Consider the following 19,623-nt stretch of genomic DNA (forward strand, 5'->3'; position numbering starts at 1 on the left):
CCCCGAGTGCCTGCTGGCGAGGCTCTGGTGAGGCACTGCTTTTGCAGCAGGAGCCACCGCTCCAAACGCGATGGCGTCAGCCGGACACGGTGTTTGTTCGCGGACTCCAGGTCCGAGGTACCTCTAGTTAATTTTAATGGCTATTGGTTTTACTTCCGCGGTGGACTTCGCGCGAATGGGAAGGGCCCCCAAACGGTGAAACAATGATTACCTTGTCCCCAAACGGCCCGCTCGGGTGCGTCCACGTGTTGCCAAACAGCTGTTCGGCTGAAAGGGAAAGAATGTGGATGAGACCCTTGGTGTTCAGGGTCACAGTTCCAGCTCAATTGTCGACCACGGAGGAAAGAGTAAAATTAAATCATCATAAAATTGGGTCACGCACATATCGCAGACGAATTGAGCGGGCGACCTACAGCGAAGATTTTGTGCACTTGTTCCTCATCTATTGATTTCAATCAACGTTTTTTGGACGTTGATTGTTGCGGGACACATGGCGTCGCCGGATAGATAGATCGCCACGATATCGATGCCGTCCACTGTGTGCCAATATGTCCTTAACCTTTACGACGTGGGCGACAAACAAACATGAACTTCAGTGCAAGAAGAAAATTATTAGCAAGTCGGCAAGATTTCGATGTAGCTATAACTGAGTTAATGCAGGCCAAATAGAGAAACACGAAAGATGTAATACAAGGGAAACCACCTGCAGCGTCACCTGCATAGGAATGACTGCATTGCGCCGGTGATTCAGAGAAGAAACTTTTTGCATACAAATTTTCTCCTTCAAAGCGGCCTTTTACACCACCAACAAACTGGATCAGGATAAATAACTCTGTTAAGATGTTTTCTTAACGTATGTGATCACACGTAAGCTTGAGAACAGGTGTGTGTGTGTGTGGCTGTGTGTTTGTGTATGTATACGTGTACAAGTGCTAATGTAGAATCATCATTTGGAGCCGTTTGGGGGTTGGGGTTGTTGATTTGACTACCGCCGATGAATTATTAATTCACCGTTCTGCGTCGTTCGTGTTCTTCGGTTTGACATAGTTTGGAGTGGTTTATTGGGTACCAGCGCGTTTAAGATATGATGTCATGGGCTTGGTATGACGTTAGATTCGCCTGAAGAGACGGCACTGAGAGGGTCCAAAATCGCCACAGTTTCGAATCGCCGGCATCGTTGCATTTCGTTATCCTTTGCGCCGAAATTCGCCTTTGAATCCCGTTCAATTACCCCCATCGCCAAGGGCAACTGATCGTAGCAGTCCGCAGTAACCACAGTAACTCTTCAAGGTTTGCATGTTGGCAGGAAAACTTCTCCAACCTAAAGATTGCCGTGATCGTTTATGCTTATGATTTCATCGATCAACGACACTCCATAGATTTGAAGCAGATAGGCTATCAAAATAAGAAATAGGAGACTGCACCTTGGCCTACCGGCATCGATTACTACGGCGAGGCAAGATCGAATGATATACCGCCCGCGTTGGGTTCGCGATGATTTATGGCGACCCTTCCGGGCAGAAGCTGGTATTAGGCAGTCAATTTTTTAATAAATCTTCCGTGGGTGACATTGATTCTTCCGATCGCTACCCTGGCCACCGTTTAGCCAGACGCAAAATGGTGACAAAAGGCTTGTTTTGGGTACGCCACGACGTCATCTGTCATCTAATACCTAATTTGTGGCCTCCTCCCTCAACCCTTTCTTGGGGGGATGGTAGCACAATAGTCTATTTGATTTATGGCAGCAGTTTCGTACGATAAACAACATGCCCTCGGTGGTTACAGCATCTGGCGGCTATCTCTGGAGAGGTAACCCTCTCCTTAGGTTAGCGATCGCGCTTTATAAACACTAGATCGCACCCAAGACACGCCCTTGGTCTAGAGGCCGGTGGGATATCCTGTGGTGCGAATGATTGATACCGGATTTGCATCGCCACTGCTGGTGGGGAGGTGTGTTTTGGGGGGGCAATGACAATGGGGGCAACGCCAATTGGTATTCCAACATTCCGCACGCCGCGGGTCAAGTAAACATCTGCCTAATTCCTTCCAGCTGATGGGAGTTGAGAGTTAACTCCGAAGAGGAGCGCGCGAACGCACGCTTGGCGCCACTAGAACAAGTATAAGTGTCTTGGATCGTTTCCCCGGGGTGGTTATCCAGCCACCCTTTATTTCCACGTAATGAAAAGCAAACAAACCATGTGTTACAGCTACTCGCAGGGAAGCGCCAAGGGGAATTGCCTTCATTATGCATTCTGATCTTTTGTTTTAGCTTCTACTTTTGTAAAGAAACCGTGCGGCCTTTTGCCGCTTTCTTGATTACGTGTCAAGAGGAATTGTAAATAGAACCGAATATGGCCATTAGGCTTTGAAAAAAAGGCAAAAACGCAAATTAGAACCATCTCAAATCGGCTTGGGTCACAGTAGAATCACTCTCTCGAGCGCGGAAGTTGTGTGATAATTGATTGTTGTATTTGGAAGTCGTCCTAATAAGTGTGGTTTCATATTCATTCAAGGTTACAAGTTCCTAACCATATTCTGTGATAAGTCGAGCTATATTGAAGACTTCGTAGAATCCCACTGAGTTATTATTAGCGAATCAGATGTTGAATCCACAGGTTTCCTTATTGTTGCTTTAGTATGCTTGGCCGACGAGTTAACGAAGGACCAATAGAAGCAGATTGAAGCCTCTCTAAAAATCATTGCAAACACAAATTAAAGACCTCCCCTTGTAAGAAGCTTCACGTCATAACTTCACATCATATTTACGATCTTTTCCATTCCCACATCGAGTAGTAATAAACGTCAAGTTCTGGGTGCTAAATAAAATGTGTAAATTCCAATTTTATTGAGACTAATTCATCGGCTAGCCCCGGCGCTTTCAAGCAGGCTTCAAGTGTGTCTGTAGCTCCTTTCACACTTACTACCGATGCTTTGACGCTGGATAGACACGCTGCACACGCTGAAGAGCATATTGGATCGCATGATTGGATTCCGTTCACTAGTACAGTTCTAGTACATTTATTGTAGACATTCCTGACGCAATTATGAGTTCATATATTGTCCTTGTTGACCAGTCTTGAAGCCCACCATAAACACCATCTCGCAGTGTGTGGTGGTAAAATTTATTGTTTTTGTTAACAGCAGAACGATCATGATCACGTCATCCAGGCCAGTAACAGTTGTTATTCCCTTCGGAACCATTTCCCTACGGGAGAGCCAGGATCGCTGCGGTTTAGTCAACCTGGGGGATAAAAAACTGTGCTCAAAAGCAAGTTTGGAATGTGTACTATGAATCGATGCAATGAGCTCATAGAGATTTGTAATCCCTAGAAACCGTTGGCGTCGTGCATGGGCGATCGAGTTGGTTTCCTAGCACGTTCATAAGTCGGCCGAATGCAGCATTTCCTGGCACAATGGGTGAGTGTAGAGTGAAATTTCATTCGAATCCCATGACGACGAACTGGTATATGGCTGAACGTGCAAAACACGCGCGCTATGGAATGTGCCGCTACGGAGAGCCTATTTATTTCGCCGGTCAGTTGACCTCAAGCACCGGCGAGCTCTTGAGAGCTCTACAATCAAAAAAGATAAATTAGCCGCCCGGCTCGGCGATGGAACAAACGTTCAAAGGTACAGTTTTAGGGATATAACGCGTTTGGGTCGTGTTGGTGGTTGGCCGTGAGTGCCGTGGCCGGCCGTACGAAAAGGGAAAAAATAGGAGCAACCAACGGCGAAGATTGTTGATTCAATTGAAAACACATAAATCACTTAACGCTCATCGGCGTCATCGGGCACCACCGGGGGGATTGGATGTTTGAAATCTTTGCACCAGCAACCGATTTGCACGTCACCTCAGACTTCACCTCCACACAGCTCCAATCAGTTTGCACGGAATTGATTGAACGTTCCAAAGTTTGGCCTACACACATGATCCATCGATTCCGCTCGATCGCACCCCGGTCGATATTTGACGAGTATTGATGGGTCAGCTCTGAATGAAAATGCAGGTGAAAAGCGAGAGAACATCGATCCGCATAACGCTGAGCCGAGGTTACGGGCCCTTGATACACCGGGATCGCTCGTGACTGAACGGAGCATGTTCGATGGGGATTCAGCTTTATACAACCCTAAAGTAACCAAAAGTTCTCTGCCGTTACCAAACGATCGAAGGGATTGGGAGCTCCAATGCAGGACGACGTGTGCTCCACTAACGGTACGATCGTTCACCGCATGGCGTTCGTGTCGGTAATTTTTCATGTCGATGTAGGACCGTGATCGCTTAGACGCTGATTGGTGGGCGGTTCGAAGAAAGCGTTGCAAGCGGCTTCCACCAACCTGCAGGGCATTGATTAATCCTTCATCCCAACCGCCGATGCAGTGGCGCCCGGAAGGGATTTTTTGAAGCCGAACGATTTTACTTGTTTATCAAGTAACCATCATAATTGTCTTCGCTGTTTGGCCGATCGTATGCGAGCCGTAACGTAGTATCGGCCCGCTCGATTGTTGCAACTATCTGATTGTTGTGCAGCTGGTGTTCGTCGCAGACGCCATCGGGACAAAGCCCCTGCAATCGACAAAACAAAAATCGCATGACTAATACTTGCAGCACGGCTCGTAAAGCACATCCCTGTCCGACAGGGGGGAAGATTTATGTATCTCAATCCGATGCTTGCTTGCTCGGCTCATGCAGTTGTGGTTGCTTTCCGGTTTAGACATCCTCCATCCGCTCACTCGCACTTTGCTGTTGTTGTTTTGCCGTTTTCCAGTCTAGTGTGCTGTCGGAAACATATCCATTAGCTTTAGCCACGGTCCGCAGCGGTGTGTGGTGGTGCACAGTTGTTGTGCAAATCGTGACGCATCGCAACGAAACGGGAAGCAAAGCAGGCTGGATGCCGGCTGGAGGAAAACTTCAAGTGTGCACAAGAGTGGCCACTGGCCTTCTTCCGTACGACCCTTTCGGCGCCGGTAGAGTACCTCTTCCTGCCTCCTCCGCCAATTGGCTTGCAATTGGTATCGGCTGGCATTTGCATGGTTTTGACGAAGGCGGAAACTTTCACTACTCGGTACTGCCATTTTTCAAGATCTTCTTACAGAGACTTAGGAGCGTTTAACGACCGGGACAGGGGGGAGGGCGCTGGTCGGTCGCTAGTCCTTCTTATGTTACTTTCTCCGCGGAAGGAGAACACACCGCCAACTTTACCGAAATTTACCACCTCCGTATCAACTTCCTAGCAAATGTTGTTCGCGAAGCTATCAAGGCATCCTAGATCAAGATTCAAGAGTTTCCTGATCGTTAAATTATATTTATTTTGCGCGCAGAAGAATTGAATGATTATTTTCTCTTCAATGCTACCAAAGCTTCCTGTAATGGCTGGATGGCTTATAGAATATCAGCACTTTTATGAATGAAAACGAACGTTTCATGGCGTCAGAACGACTTTGGTCAACAAAACTGTACGTTTGTTTTGAGAAACAATGAACATCAGAGCAATTCCGTAGCAGTAGCTTAATGCGACTTACAATATTCTCTCGTCACAAAGCCTACCGCGAATGTTGTCTAAACATGAACCATCTTCTTACTCGTCGTGATCGGTCTTTTCCTTCGGTATTAGGGTTTCCATTTTAATGCTCGCCAGGTCGTTCTGGGTCGTCTCGGCTAATGCTTGCAACCAACGCAAACTGGCCGCAGGCCCGAAAAAAAAAACGTTTGTTTACTCTTAGCAAAGAGCAAATATTGTCGATGGCGACCGTGCGCTCCCTCCTCGCGATCCGTTTCTTCCCCGCGGAAAGGCTCTCTGGCGAAAAGCGTGTTGGCAGCTTCATGCTTTCAATTTGCCAACTGTTACTTTCATTAACAAAACTAGACTGAGTGGCGAAAGGAAAAAGCATAAACTTTGATGAACACACATGCACGCCCTCAACAAGCGTCGTATCAACGGCGTTCGTCATCGTTTATTTCCTTCAAACCTTTCTCACCCGTTTGGTCAATGCAAAACGGTTTTTTATCCCGCACTTCTTACGGGTGCAGTTCTTTACACCTTAGCGAAATGGTGAACCGGTGGCCGGTGGGCGGTTTCAATTAAAAACACAAACGAAACAATCGTTAAACGAACGGGGTTGAAATATTTATCCACCTCGTGATTGTACACATTTTTTTCGTTTTCTTTTCTTCGTCTTTCTCCTCTTCCTCGGGGTCTGCACGTTTCTGCAGCGTGTGACTAATCATCCCGAAATAATCTCGGGGCCACTATCGACGCGAACAGCATGGCGACGAAACGGAAGGGCCGCATGCATGAGCGTCATCTGCATACATCCGCCTGCAACTCGCTCAGCTGAAAGTGAATGCATGCATCCTGCATAAAGCCATTAAAAGCGTTTGCGTTAGCTTAAAAATATAATCCGAACACAACGCGCCACCGATGGAGGACCTATTTCTTGACGAAATTTAGTTGTTAGCAATGGAGAACCGCCGTTGGCTAAAAATAATAATATATCGACCGAAAACTCGGCTGCTGGGAAAAAGGAGCAGATGCCTGAGAAACAACACACCCTTCCTTCCCTTGAGCCGGCGGGCCCTAGATTCATTATTCTAGGGCATCGCACTACTTGCACAAGGAAGGCAAAGTAAGACATCGTAAACTAGCATCATCTTATGCAGGGAAGTAGAAAAGAAAAGCGAAACGATCGCCGCTTGGCCAAAGATCATCGCGCGCGTACCTCCGCGGCATCAGCAAACTGACCATTTGTATCTGTCAGCAATTAAAATACTTCAAATTCTCTACACCTAGACCGACCCCACCCTGCTTCATTCATCTCCCCCCCGGGGAGTCCCTGGTTCGCTCTGGTCGAGTGTTTTATTTACCAGAGCGTCCTGGTGTAAGAAAAAGAATTTGCTTACATCAGCTGTTTGGTGTTCAAGAACCTCCACCCTGCTCCTACCCCCCGTTCACCATCATTCGTTGGCCGAGCCCACTTCTTCCCCACCCCTTGCCCTGCACTTTCCCACAAGTGTCACAGGCAAATCTCGATCGCGCACAGCTGATTGTTCCCTATTCCCGGGCGCAACATCAAGATCGGGGTGAATTGCGAACAATTAACGGTGAAGGTCGCCACCCACCCTTCGACCCCCCTCCCCGCTCAAAGACGGGAGATGCAAGGCGTGCGCGTACTTTGTCGTGCAGTGCCGGGCAGGAATGTTTGCAGCAGGAATGCCCCCCCAACGTGAGTGGGCGTGCTAATGAAGCATTTTGCCAACGCATTGGTACCGCGACCGTGAAAACGCCGCACCACCTTACCATCAAGGTTGTCCATAATCGCGCCGACCTTACCCGCACTTGCCCACGTTTGACTCTCTTATCGGCACGGTCGCAGCGAAAGTGTTGGCAGCTGGCAACAATCTATGCAGCCCACCCCTAATATCTTGGAGGATCAGTGCACCCTCCCTGGGGTTGATTGATTCTTAAGCTATTCCAATCAAAGACACTTAATTGCTCACTTAGCGCTCCCCGCCCTTTGCAGAGTGGAGGAAGGGGTTGATGTGGACGGTTTCTATTGCGCATATCGTTTGGCGCATACCACTCGTTAACGTCTAACCCCGAGTACATCCTTTCTAAACAAGACATATTAACACCATCTCGGCAACAGTGTGCTGCAGCTTCCTGATCGCTTCCTGACAACCTGTCACCTGGTAATTGATATGCACGGTGTTGCATTCCAATCCTCCCCCCTCCCTGTGTCGTTGTATTGCGTTTCTGGGTGAGCTGGTGTGGCATTTTCTTCAAACCTTCCGCACAACGCAGAGGAACGTCTCGAAACTCCGTTGTCAACATCATCCCAGACTTGGCCGAGCACCTTCAAGGTACACACACACTCAGGGGAATGCCTAGGGCAGGAAGGGCTGATGGAGAAACGAGATGCTTTTTCCACACCGGGCGAGTCAATTAGCAATGAAGGTGTAAGAAGCTCAAATAGAGCGAGGGGGGGTAGGGCGAAAGGAAAACCCGAGGGGAACAAATATTTTCAAAGAAATATACAAGCACACGCGACCAACACCCTCCTTATCGGGGGATGGAAAACATCTGTTTGCCGCGTACCAACAAGGAAATTGTGCTGCAATCTACATCGCTCTCTATGGGGCAGAACAATAGTGGAGCACTATACAACGCGAGTGTTTATCACGTTTACCTGGGCCTTATAGTCATCGGGTATCACTTGAGACATTCAGTTGGCTCACGGTCAATACTTTCGGATATTCGGAACACTAGGGAGCGGAATACAAACATTCAGCCCCAGGTCAGGTTTGTTGCTGGTCGTAAAGTAGTGAAATATTAACCGATTAACGGCCAATCCTTGATATTTAGCTGCAATTTGCAGCCTGACGATTTAATGCTGAGTTCAAGTAACCTTAACTCCTTGTTGAAGACAGTAAATTATATTGATTCATTACCGGCGCGGGAGAGAAGTGAGTCTGTGCTGAAATTAAGATGTAGAATTAAGGCTACAAAAATACAAAAGACAAGAATGCGCCATGTTTCAAGGAAAAGTTGCATAATGGCCTTATCACACTGGTCACCAATGGTGGCATGGAAAAAGCACTGGATTGTCAAACGACCATCGAAAACGAATGACATTGGAGTGGCTGGGGGTCCGTTGGTGAATGAGCTTGCCCGTATCACCGAGCTGTCATTGTGTGGAGTTTGCTGTATCTGGCATGTTAAGCTTGATTTGAAAGTGATTCATGTTTTTTAATTTTATTAATAATCAATTATAAGCATAATTAGATTATAAAATTTCGGTATTTTAATCTTAAACTGCCGAAAACCGCATGAACCGAAAGTGAATTATATAAACTCCCACTCCCAGGTGGCCTGCCTTATCACACTACCAAGACGCACCAGTATGTCAAACTGGATGCCAAAACCAAATTTTGACAGTTCGGTGGTTTTGCAAAGCCACCATTGGTGACCAGTGTGATAAGGCCATAAGGATTATGATATGCTCACGCCGGTTTCCGTTCGCAGCGAAGGACTTACTCATCAGCTTAGAATCGAGCAGATTAAACACAATTTCGGTTCAATGTCACATATGTGCGGCCTGTTCTCTACGCCCCCAACATAGTGGAAGATAAAGCGGGTTAGCGGCATAGGTTCGTCAGCTGCTGTACCTTGCCGTGTGGACCTAGAAAACAATCACAGTAGGCAAGAGTAGATGGTGATAAGGTTGCATCATTAGTAGCTGACTGCTGCAAGCGGCAAACGTGCGGCGCGGAGTTGTTCTTAGTAACATCTTCACCGCCGTTTCTCAGTCGAGGCGCAGCCGGCTTTGGATTCGAACGTTCTTCAGTTGCGGACGCGAAACATCACATTGTTGGTGTTCGGTTTTTGTGTGTTTTCATTCGTTTCCCAGTTCGGTTGTTTCGTGCTTTGTGGTGTGGTATGTATTTTAGTGTGTCTAGTTTTAAACAAGGTTTCCCAATAAACCACATTCGGTAGGATTTAGTTTTCAAAAAAGATGTTATGCAATTCGCTCTCCGCTTTCGGTTCCGCTAGCTACGATCGTGGATAACGCATTGGTGCAGTAAGAACAGTTGTTCTCGGTTATTCCGTGAAATCGCGATAGTTATTGAGAAGCATCCTGAAAATCATCCTGCGTTTTATTCCCCTGTCATTAGAGACGTCGATAGCAGCTATTTAGTTATGCTGATGGTAGCACTTTGCTGTTGTTCGTTAGATTTTACACCCAATCTCGCACGTTTTGCAGCTGATGCAGCGCGATTATCGGCGGCAAGAGATGCAATTACTGCCAACACACGATGGAGCTCGTTGTGATCATCGTCGTCGTCGTGGTCGATGATCTCGTAAACAAACAAGTTTGCAAACGAATTTTGGGGTACGCAAACACACTTAACACCTGAGTTGCGTCGTGTCGGCCAATGACACATACCGGTTGGACCTGTGTGCTTTTTTTTTTTTTGGTACCTTTTCTCATTCGCTTGTTCGCGGACCGCGAGCGGCCTACTACGAATATCCCGAAATAAGGTTGCTTCTCGACGCATTCAAAAACTAAATTCTAAAAGGCACCCTTCTCGGTACGGGAAGTATGAGCTGCCTGTCAATGTCAATGCCGTTGCTTTGTCCGATGGCGTCGTTCGGAGCGCTCGGATGTGGAGTGAACAAGAAGAGCTTGGGAACTGGGCCGAAGACGGCGTGTGATGGGGTCCACTTCTGGCAGGGAGAGAAACGTCGGGACAGACACTTGAGTCCAATCCCAAACACAGGAGCCACCACCAAAACCGCAGCAGCAGCAGCAGCAGCTTCTAATCAATGGCGGTGTCAGTCTTCGGGGGGCTCGCGGAAATGAGCCACTCTGCCGCTCGGCTGCAGATGAGAGGATGTTTATTTTTATCCGCGTTTATGAACTCACCAGCGTTAAATTGAGCCACTGCCATTTTTTTTACCCCTACTTTCATGCTTCTCCCTTTGGCATTCCGTTTGTTCGCGCGCGCAGTAACGTACAGCCAGTTGTATACCGGCTCCTCACCTGTTAACGACCTGCCGGATGCCAAGCAGCGGTAACAGATCCGCGACGGAGATCCGTATCGTTTGTGCGCAAAATATTCAAAGCAACGAGACGGGAAGGTTTGTTAACAACAGGGTGGCTAATTCGAAATGCAATTTTCAAAACCCTACAAATTAGTTCACTGGTTTTGGAAACAAGAGCTCATCTACTTTGTGGTCTTGATAGATGAACTTTGGAATTAAAAAAACCTTGCTACCACTATTTTCAGTCGACCCAATAGAACCAGCCTGTCTTGTGTGGATATTCAAACACGATTGACATGATTTGATTGCTAGTAGGCCCATGTAGATTGTAAAACACCCATGTTTTACATGTTGTATCGGTGTTCAAAGTTAATCATTGCTGCCGCATCATAACGAAACGGTTTTTTTTTATGTTTTTACCACGTTCGAAAACATTTAGAAAACATTCGCGTCACTGTCACGTGTTTGAAGAGCTTTTGGGGAAATCCCAAAACTGTTGCCAGTTGTTTTTGGGGTTTTATTTGTACAGACTACCAGACGAACGAGAACAAGAGTTGTCTTTGATAAATCCAACCATCCAGTCATTTGCAGTTTCTGTTACACTATCTGCGTCCATGAACGAGAAACAATTAAACATTTATGTTACTTGAATTCGTTTTCTTTTGCAGTTCATTGTTAGAATATATATTTTTGGGAGTGGTCGTGCAAAATGCTACCATCGGTGGTGTTTGTCCTGCTGGTAGCTTTCACCGGCATTCATGCAAACCGATTCCGGAACGAGTTCCCGGGACCATATTGTGCTGCCCGGAACGACCAATGCTGCCGGGATCGTCAGGACGGTTGTGCGCAGCCGATTTCGAGTAAGTTTCACACGGACAATATGGTGCACTATTTCAGATGCGTTCTAATGACAAATATTTCTGTTTTATTGTAGCAACACTTTGTTATTGTGATGAGTTCTGTGAACGAGGAGAACATGGAGACTGCTGTCCAGACTACGAGGAAGTCTGCATGGGCATAACTTCGCCGCCGCAACAGTTGCTGTCCTGCGTGCACAAAAAACGTTACTTCACACCGTACGATCCGCCAGTGGTGGACAACTGCAACACTTGGTAAGAACACGTGCAACTGCCGAAGGATTCGTTCACTTAAGCGATGTATTTAAACAACCTCTCCGGTTTTTTTTGTTTGCAGCAAATGTAACTATGACGGGTCGGTGACGTGTACAGACAACGTGTGCCTGGTCGATGATGAGATCCTTACTCAGCTGTATCATTTGGAGCGATCCGTCGGTTGGAAGGCAACGAACTATTCGGAATGGTGGGGCCGTACGTACGACGAGGGCAAAGTGCTGCGACTGGGAACATTCCAGCCAAAGTACCGCGTGAAGGCAATGAAACGGCTCAGTAACAAGGGAGGAGCTTTGCCGTCACATTTCGATGCTAGCGAGCATTGGCCAGGACTAATTGCGGAAGCACGTGATCAAGGTAAAGCGAGTTTTTTTTGCCACCCTTTAGGCAAATGGAAATACTAATGGGAAAATCGATCGTTCTTTCCAGGATGGTGTGGTTCGTCGTGGGCGTTTTCGACGGCTACAATGTCTTCGGATCGGTTTGCAGTAATGTCCAAGGGGCGAGAGATGGCTCAGCTGGCCGCGCAGCAGATGCTGGCCTGTGTGACACGCCAACAGGCGTGTAAGGGTGGACATTTGGACACGGCATGGCAGTATCTGCGTAAAGTGGGGTACGTGTTTATCCCGATAATGTTGTTCGACCCCATTGAGCATTGATCATTGATTTGTTGTCCCTTCCAGAGTGGTCAATGAAGAATGCTATCCCTATATTGCGGCCCAAAACGCTTGCAAAGTACACCGAGACGACACGCTGATCACTGCCAACTGTGAGCTTCCGCAGACGGTCAACCGTACGCAAATGTACAAAATGGGCCCGGCATACAGTCTGAACAACGAAACAGATATTATGAGCGAAATTAAGGAGCGTGGAACTGTTCAGGGTACGTTGTTGAATCATTCGCCCGGTTGAGGTTCGATTTGTACTGACAAAACATTAATGTTTTAGCCCTGATGCGTGTACACCGCGATTTCTTCTCCTACAAGAGTGGTGTCTACCGCCATTCGGCAGCGGCAACAGCGGCAGACGAACGAGCCGCCTTCCACTCGGTCCGTTTGATCGGATGGGGAGAGGAACGGGTCGGTTATGATGTGGTGAAGTACTGGGTATGCATTCCCATGCGTTGGCAGAACACGTTGAAATCTATTTCTAACGCGCTGTTCGATTTTTCATCCCCGTTCCATAGATTGCCATCAACTCCTGGGGCCCTTGGTGGGGCGAGAACGGTCGCTTCCGTATTCTGCGAGGATCGAATGAGTGCGATATTGAAAGTTACGTGCTGGCCTCGAACCCCTACGTACACGAGCATGTCCAGGCGGTGCGCAAAGTCGGGGAGCTGCAGGAGCTGATCGTCGGAACGGGCTACGTTCCGCACCCTAGCCACCGGTACCCACCGTACGGTCGTAGCGGCTAAGTGGCTTCGAGAAGTTGAACGACAGTCGCTGTCTCATTGCAACCGCTTACCGCCATATTCTTCCTTTTTCCAATTATATTATAGCCGCTACTAGGCACAGTATTAGGCAAGGAGAGCGTTAGGGGCGCGCTTATTTTTCTAGCTGCCAACATCAAAGAAACCGAAAATGCGAAAAGCAACGAAATTATCTCCCCCCGTTTTAAAATAGCTATCAAGAAAATGTGAACTTTTTCGAAAAACCAAAGCTCGATAGGTAGTCTCAAACTATAGGAGGATAGTGGAGATTTGATGATCCGTTTGCGAAGCAAAAACCCGACTCTGGCGAAACTCTTTACTGTTACCGAAAACTGCTTTCGATGGTGTTCATTGTACGCGCACAGCACGAGCAAATTTGTCTGTCTCTGTTTTCAATACTATGTAAATGTGTAGAATTAGTGTGCACTAATTATAACGATCCCGAAGAAGGTGAACTTGGAAGGGCCGATTGTTTGCTTGAAGTCATTTAGTCGTTAGGTACATGCCGTTGTGTACATTTTATCCTTTTTTTTAAATTCGAACAAACAATGTCGGAAGCGCGCGTTTGCAGCTTTATCCCAGTACCGATGTGCGGGTCAACAAAATTTACGAATCAACCAATAAAATCAACCAAGAATCTAACAGGGCTTACCGGCCGAAAAGTTACTCTTCCATTTGTATGAAACTGTTGTATTGTAACGGAACGAAGAAATGCTTAATTAATAAACATACCAACATTATCAAAATAAACTCAACTGATTTTCGCTCTTCCGGAACACGTGTTCAACAAAACGGAAATTCCATTTAACCGCCGCACTGAAATGTATTTGACAACCCTTCAAACATGCACAATGACTTTTCACAGCTGTCATTTCGAAGCATAAACATTGGCGATCTCACAAACACCCCAACATACTTTTTCACTCATAATTGGTCGCCTGAAGTTTCTAATCACCGGAGCACGGAATCGTCAAAAACAGCAGTGCAGTTAGCTTGGGTTTTTATCTGTTCCACCGCCCGTCACGTTTCCTAGCTGCGCCCACGAAAGAAGCACTTTGGTGATAAGGGAAAACCGTTTAATTTGATCAATCTTATGTCGCTGGTGCGTCTCGGGCCGCTCGTCGAACAGCAGAAGCAGCACTAGCACGGGAGATCTGTCAGTCGGAACGCGAAAATATCAACACATAAGAATAGGAACAAAAAACACCGTCCAGGGGAAAGGCACACCGATACACGGCAGTAGCAGCGAAAGATAATGGTAAGTGCAGAGTGGGTAGTAAATTCCGATTCCGATGCGATGCGTTTTCGCTGTTTGTGTGTGGTGGCGCCACCCGTGGCTGCGAAACTACACCTGCTGCTTGGAAGTTGGAGTTCTACTAGATTGTTGATAAGAACAGTTTGCCACTGGCACAAAAATCAAGCATCCTCACGGAACAAACAGTAACCCGAGTAGCAACCGAGATCATGTATCTATGGAATTCAGCCAACTTGGATAACTCGGCGCTTTATCGTCGTCCTACGCAGGTTATTCACAATTGTGACTCATGGTGTGGTTTTGCTAGTGCAACGATGGTGGCTCGCGTGAACGTCAGATATATTCTTCCATTAACCCTTATCGGTGTTTACTATTACAGCCACAAACACCGATAAACTCTGTGGACGAGCAGGATAAACTGCTGAATGAAGCGGTGACGGTGGTACGGGCACAGTCCTTCCAGATGAAGCGGTTCCTAGACAAGGACCGGCTAATGGAGGCGATGCGTTGTGCCTCGACAATGTTGGGGGAGCTGCGGACCTCACTGTTGTCGCCCAAAAGCTACTATGAGCTGTACATGGCCATAACGGACGAGCTGCGACACTTCGAGCACTACCTGCTGGACGAGTTTCAGAAGGGCCGCAAGGTGCCGGATCTCTACGAGCACGTGCAGTACGCGGGAAACATCGTCCCCCGACTGTACCTGCTCATCACCGTCGGGTTGGTGTACATTAAGACGAACAGTTCGCTCAAACGCAGCATCTTGAAGGATTTGGTCGAAATGTGTCGCGGCGTGCAGCATCCACTGCGGGGCCTTTTCCTGCGCAACTATCTTCTGCAGTGCACACGCAACATTCTCCCCGACACGACGCTGGTGGGCGCTTCGGGTGACGAGAACGAGGGCACCGTGATCGATGCCATCGACTTTGTGCTGACCAACTTTGCCGAGATGAACAAGCTGTGGGTACGGATCCAGCATCAGGGCCACTCGAGCGAGCGCGCCCGACGGGAGAAGGAACGTGAGGAATTGAAAATCCTGGTCGGCACTAATCTGGTGCGCTTGTCGCAGCTGGAATCGGCCACGCTGGAGATCTACCAGCGGCTCATACTGCCGGGAATATTGGAGCAGGTTGTCAGCTGTCGGGATGCGATCGCTCAGGAGTATCTGATGGAGTGCATCATCCAAGTGTTTCCGGACGAGTTTCATCTGCAAACGCTCGACCCGTTCCTCAAATCGTGCGCCCAGCTGCAGCCGGGTGTGAACGTGAAGAATATCATCATTTCGCTGATCGATCGGCTCGCGTTGTACAACCAGCGCAACGGGAAGATCACGCAAACGTCCACGGGGGCGACCGAGGTCATATCCGCCATTCCGGCCGAGGTGCAGCTGTTCGAGGTGTTCAGTACACAGATTGCCAACATCGTCCAGCTGCGCACAGACCTGCCGATGGAGGACACGGTCTCGCTGCAGGTGGCCCTCGTTAGTCTCGCGCAGAAAGTGTACCCAGACCGGGTGGACTACGTGGACAAGGTGTTGGAGACAACTACTCAAATATTGGAGCGACTTAAACTCTCCAAGTATGTACCGCGCGGAGGTGCCTTGACGAATTCTGCTCATCATTCGTATGTGCTTGTTGTTTTTTCAGCATTTCACACTCGCTTTCGGTGAATCAGGAACTTTCTCGATTACTGCGCCTGTGTGTGGACTTCTACAACAACATCCTGACGATACTCGAGCTCAAGTTCTTCACTCCCTTGCTGGAAAAGTTCGATTACACTTCGCGCAAAGCGTTGGCCCTGTACATTGTGATGAACATTCTCGAGAATGAAACGCTCATTCCGATGGCGGAGCAGGTGGACAGCGTGCTCACGATCATCTCGCCGCTGATCCGCGACCAGGACGATCAGCCGGCGGACGTGCGCGTCAACATGGAGGACTTTGCCGAAGATCAGGGCATCGTCGGACGGTTCGTGCATCTGCTCCGCTCGGACGATCCCGACACGCAGTACAAAATACTGATCGCCGCTCGGAAACACTTTGGCATGGGTGGCCAGCAGCGCATACGGTACGTGCTGCCACCGCTCGTCTTTCAGGCGTACCAGCTGGCGTACAAGTACAAATCGATCGTCGCCGAGGACGAAATGTGGGACAAAAAGTGTCAGAAGATTTTGCAGTTCTGCCACAGCACGATCGCGGTGCTGGCAAAGTCCGAGTTGCCCGAGTTGGCGTTGCGGTTGTATCTGCAGGGTGCGCTGTGCATTGGCCACATCGCTTACACCAATCACGAGGCGGTCGCTTACGACTTTATGACGCAGGTAGGGGGGAGGGGGACGCAGATTGTCAGTTAGTTGCTTGAACTTAAAATAACAATACCATTTCCTTCCGTAGGCCTTCTCGCTATATGAGGACGAAATTTCCGACTCGAAATCACAGTTTGCTGCCATCACGCTCATCATATCAACTGTCGAGCAGATGACCTGCTTCTCGGAGGAAAACGCTGAACCACTGCGAACAAGCTGCGCATTGGCCGCATCGAAGCTGCTGAAGAAGCCCGACCAATGTCGCGCCGTCGTCACGTGCGCAAGCTTATTCTGGAGCGGAAAGTACGTTGCGGATGTTTTCGAAGGTAGCAAACGACGAAATCCTGTTTAATTACAAATCATTGCTTTGCAGACAAAACGGGCAGGAGCTTCGAGATGAAAAGCGCACGCTGGAGTGTTTGAAGAAGGCGGCAAAAATTGCATCCCAATGCTTGGATGTCGGTGTTCAGCTGCAGCTGTACGTGGAACTGCTGAACCATTATTTGTTCTATTTCACCCGTGGTAATACCCAGATCACCATTTCGATGCTCAATCAGGTACGCTCAGCATCCAAGTGAATGCTTCCAAATCTCACGTATGTCGATCGATTCTTTCCAGTTGATTGCGAAAATCAACGAAGAGCTTCCCAATCTCGAGCCCACGGAGGAGACGAAGCAGGTGGAGATGCACTATCAGAACACGCTGGCCCATATCCGCAGCCGGATGGAAGCAACCGATAATACCGGCTTGGAGGCATCGTTTGCTGGCATTGCTCTGAATTAAGGTATGATTCGTTGCATAGGAAGGGTGTTAGCTCCTGCTATGCTATCATTGGACGTTGGAGTGTGGTCGCGTATGGTATAATTCGTATAGGGCGAAGTAGCGTTAATAGTAACTTTACAGATACTACAATCAGTTAAACAGCAATAAAGCAACATAGAGCGCATGGTATAATCGTAAAAGTAAATTCATGATTTCAATTGCTTCGGATGCATATCACAGTTATCTCTCATAACTTCATTCAGACTTTCAAACTTTCCCATAAGTTTTGATTAAGTTTTTACTTTCCTTAAAGTGCTCGAACAGTTGGTTGATACATCTAAGGTTTTTATTTTAGAAACAGCAAGAAAAAACTGTTATTTATTTATCTTGTTGAGAAAAATACTGTTTTGCTTTCGCTGCTGGACCCAATTTTTTGTTTACACTTCGCTTGCTTGCGTTTTGCGTTTTGCTTTTCATATGGGTTTGCTATTGCTTGCCTTTTCATTCTGCATTATCCCTTCGTTTACAATCGCGTCGCGTGGAATTGCTGTTGCCATTCTAGAATACCCAAGCGTCATTTAATCGGTCCTTTTTTTTCCTCCTTCCATCGATCGTATCCTTGCCACGCCATTCTTACATCAATGATTCTTCAGGAAAAAACATTCAAGAAGGGGATCTACAATTCGATATTTGTTTTTGTGTCCACATCTAAACCACAAATCACACATTCAGAGATACACAATGCCGGTACGCTGCATTTTGAACGATGCGCGTACCATCCATTTCATAAATAGTCAAAGTGAAACTAAACACAGCAGCCATGTTACGTTTAGTTATAGATTCCCAAGTTTGCACGCCGGTTGCTGCGTTACTGTTGCGGGTTTTTTTTTTAAATTGAGAATTCTAGCAAGTGATATACTGGAAAGAATAATCGTTTTAAAAAAATTACACGACCTTATTCTCGATCTTCGAGTTTCATCATGGTTCTTACGCCTTTCGGCAAACCAACCAACCAAATGTCGAAATTCAAACTCGTAAACGGAATGATTTAACGCTACCTGTTGATGCCTCTAAATCTATCTCGGTAAAGGGCCCCACGATGGTGGATACAACAAGGGTTTTATAGCTAAATTGAAGCGAATGCTCTTTGTTTTGGATATAGTTTTCGATTGCTTTTGATACTGTCTCGTTAGATCCCGCGGGGTGTGTGGGTTGCATCTGTTGGTATGTATTTTGTTCTAATCTTCATACACAAGTGGATACAGGCGGATATATTACTTTTGAGTAACTTTCAAACTCTCCTATTATCCGGGTACGAATTGTCGCCTCATTGTTCTCTATACTTTAAATGGTGTATTGTAAATGTTTTGATCATTTAATTTGTTTGATACTGTGTAAAAATTCTATCGAAAACAGAAGCAAAAATCTGTGGTGAATTAGTTCAACTTGATAATTCTCTCGTGATTATTGTTAATGCATTCGATTTAATTGCAATTCATCCGCTCTATGTATAACTACTATTAGGTATCATGGAGCAACGCCGCTTACGACAACGTTGCCGGGTATCTGTACTCTGTATAAAACTTCGTAGCTTGCCAACTTTGCTTCTTCAGCATCCTCCCTAGCTCCACTACAATACTCACTACAAAAAACAAGGCAGGATTTGGGCTAGGAAATGGTACTGAGTGTGCATGATGTGACTCTACCTCATACTTTCAATTCGGCAAATACTGGCCGCACCAATAACAACGATTATGTAAAATCCTTTCTCGGTTCTTCTTCTCGGCCGCCAGCACCAAAATTTAAGAAATGGTTCGAATGAATCGGCTCGCTGCTCTAAATCTTATGTATTCTCTACTGTGGTGTATTATGATCCATGTTTGGTCAATGTTTTATCGCTGTTGCGCATTGTTTTGTAATGTTTTCTTTTTGTTTAAAGTTTTCCTCTATGTATTGTTTCGATATAATGTCTCTCTTGAGCTATGTTTTCTCCCAACCAACGCTCCTTCCTGATAAGGCGCCAAAAGGTGTATTTGATATAGGTATTATCATCTGGATTGAAATGTATTGTAAATGCAAACCTATTGCTTGTGGTTTTATGCTTTTCGCTATGGATGAGAAACAGCCTTACGCATTTAGGATTGGAAGATGGATGCAAGAAAAAGGATCTACTCGCTTGATGATTCAGCCTAGCATAATGATCTC

The 19,623-nt window shown here is 47.0% G+C and overlaps 2 protein-coding genes across 3 annotated transcripts; both read left to right on the top strand.

Annotated features, from left to right (window-relative positions):
- The first annotated feature begins 11,250 nt into the window (after window positions 1-11,250).
- On the top strand, window positions 11,251-13,085 carry LOC131265369 (tubulointerstitial nephritis antigen-like). The gene is made up of 7 exons (XM_058267627.1): window positions 11,251-11,401; window positions 11,476-11,653; window positions 11,736-12,028; window positions 12,101-12,284; window positions 12,355-12,554; window positions 12,620-12,777; window positions 12,858-13,085. Exons 1-7 carry the CDS (start codon window positions 11,251-11,253, stop codon window positions 13,083-13,085), a joined length of 1,392 nt encoding a protein of 463 aa, XP_058123610.1.
- A 1,050-nt stretch (window positions 13,086-14,135) lies between these two features.
- On the top strand, window positions 14,136-17,869 carry LOC131263780 (vacuolar protein sorting-associated protein 35). 2 transcript variants are annotated; one of them, XM_058266035.1, is made up of 6 exons: window positions 14,136-14,358; window positions 14,735-15,933; window positions 16,002-16,671; window positions 16,745-16,959; window positions 17,030-17,213; window positions 17,275-17,869. In XM_058266035.1, the coding sequence occupies exons 1-6, from the start codon at window positions 14,356-14,358 to the stop codon at window positions 17,437-17,439; spliced, it is 2,436 nt and encodes an 811-aa protein (XP_058122018.1). In that variant the 5' UTR covers window positions 14,136-14,355; the 3' UTR covers window positions 17,440-17,869. The 2 variants fall into 2 exon arrangements, with proteins under 2 accessions (XP_058122018.1, XP_058122017.1); XM_058266034.1 differs by lacking the exon at window positions 14,136-14,358 and adding an exon at window positions 14,546-14,624.
- The last annotated feature ends 1,754 nt before the right edge of the window (window positions 17,870-19,623 follow it).

Source organism: Anopheles coustani, chromosome 2, assembly GCF_943734705.1.
Source record: "Anopheles coustani chromosome 2, idAnoCousDA_361_x.2, whole genome shotgun sequence".
NCBI classification, from domain to species: domain Eukaryota; kingdom Metazoa; phylum Arthropoda; class Insecta; order Diptera; family Culicidae; genus Anopheles; species Anopheles coustani.

Bases quoted from the DNA above. Each gene is read 5' to 3' on its own strand.
- LOC131263780 (XM_058266034.1), top strand. From the start codon at position 14,565: ATGTATCTATGGAATTCAGCCAACTTGGATAACTCGGCGCTTTATCGT. The intron at 14,625-14,734 runs GTTATTCACAAT...TTACTATTACAG, and splicing joins TTTATCGTCGTCCTACGCAG to CCACAAACACCGATAAACTC. The intron at 16,672-16,744 runs GTAGGGGGGAGG...TTCCTTCCGTAG, and splicing joins CTTACGACTTTATGACGCAG to GCCTTCTCGCTATATGAGGA.
- LOC131265369 (XM_058267627.1), top strand. From the start codon at position 11,251: ATGCTACCATCGGTGGTGTTTGTCCTGCTGGTAGCTTTCACCGGCATT. The intron at 11,402-11,475 runs GTAAGTTTCACA...GTTTTATTGTAG, and splicing joins TTGTGCGCAGCCGATTTCGA to CAACACTTTGTTATTGTGAT. The intron at 12,778-12,857 runs GTATGCATTCCC...CCCGTTCCATAG, and splicing joins ATGATGTGGTGAAGTACTGG to ATTGCCATCAACTCCTGGGG.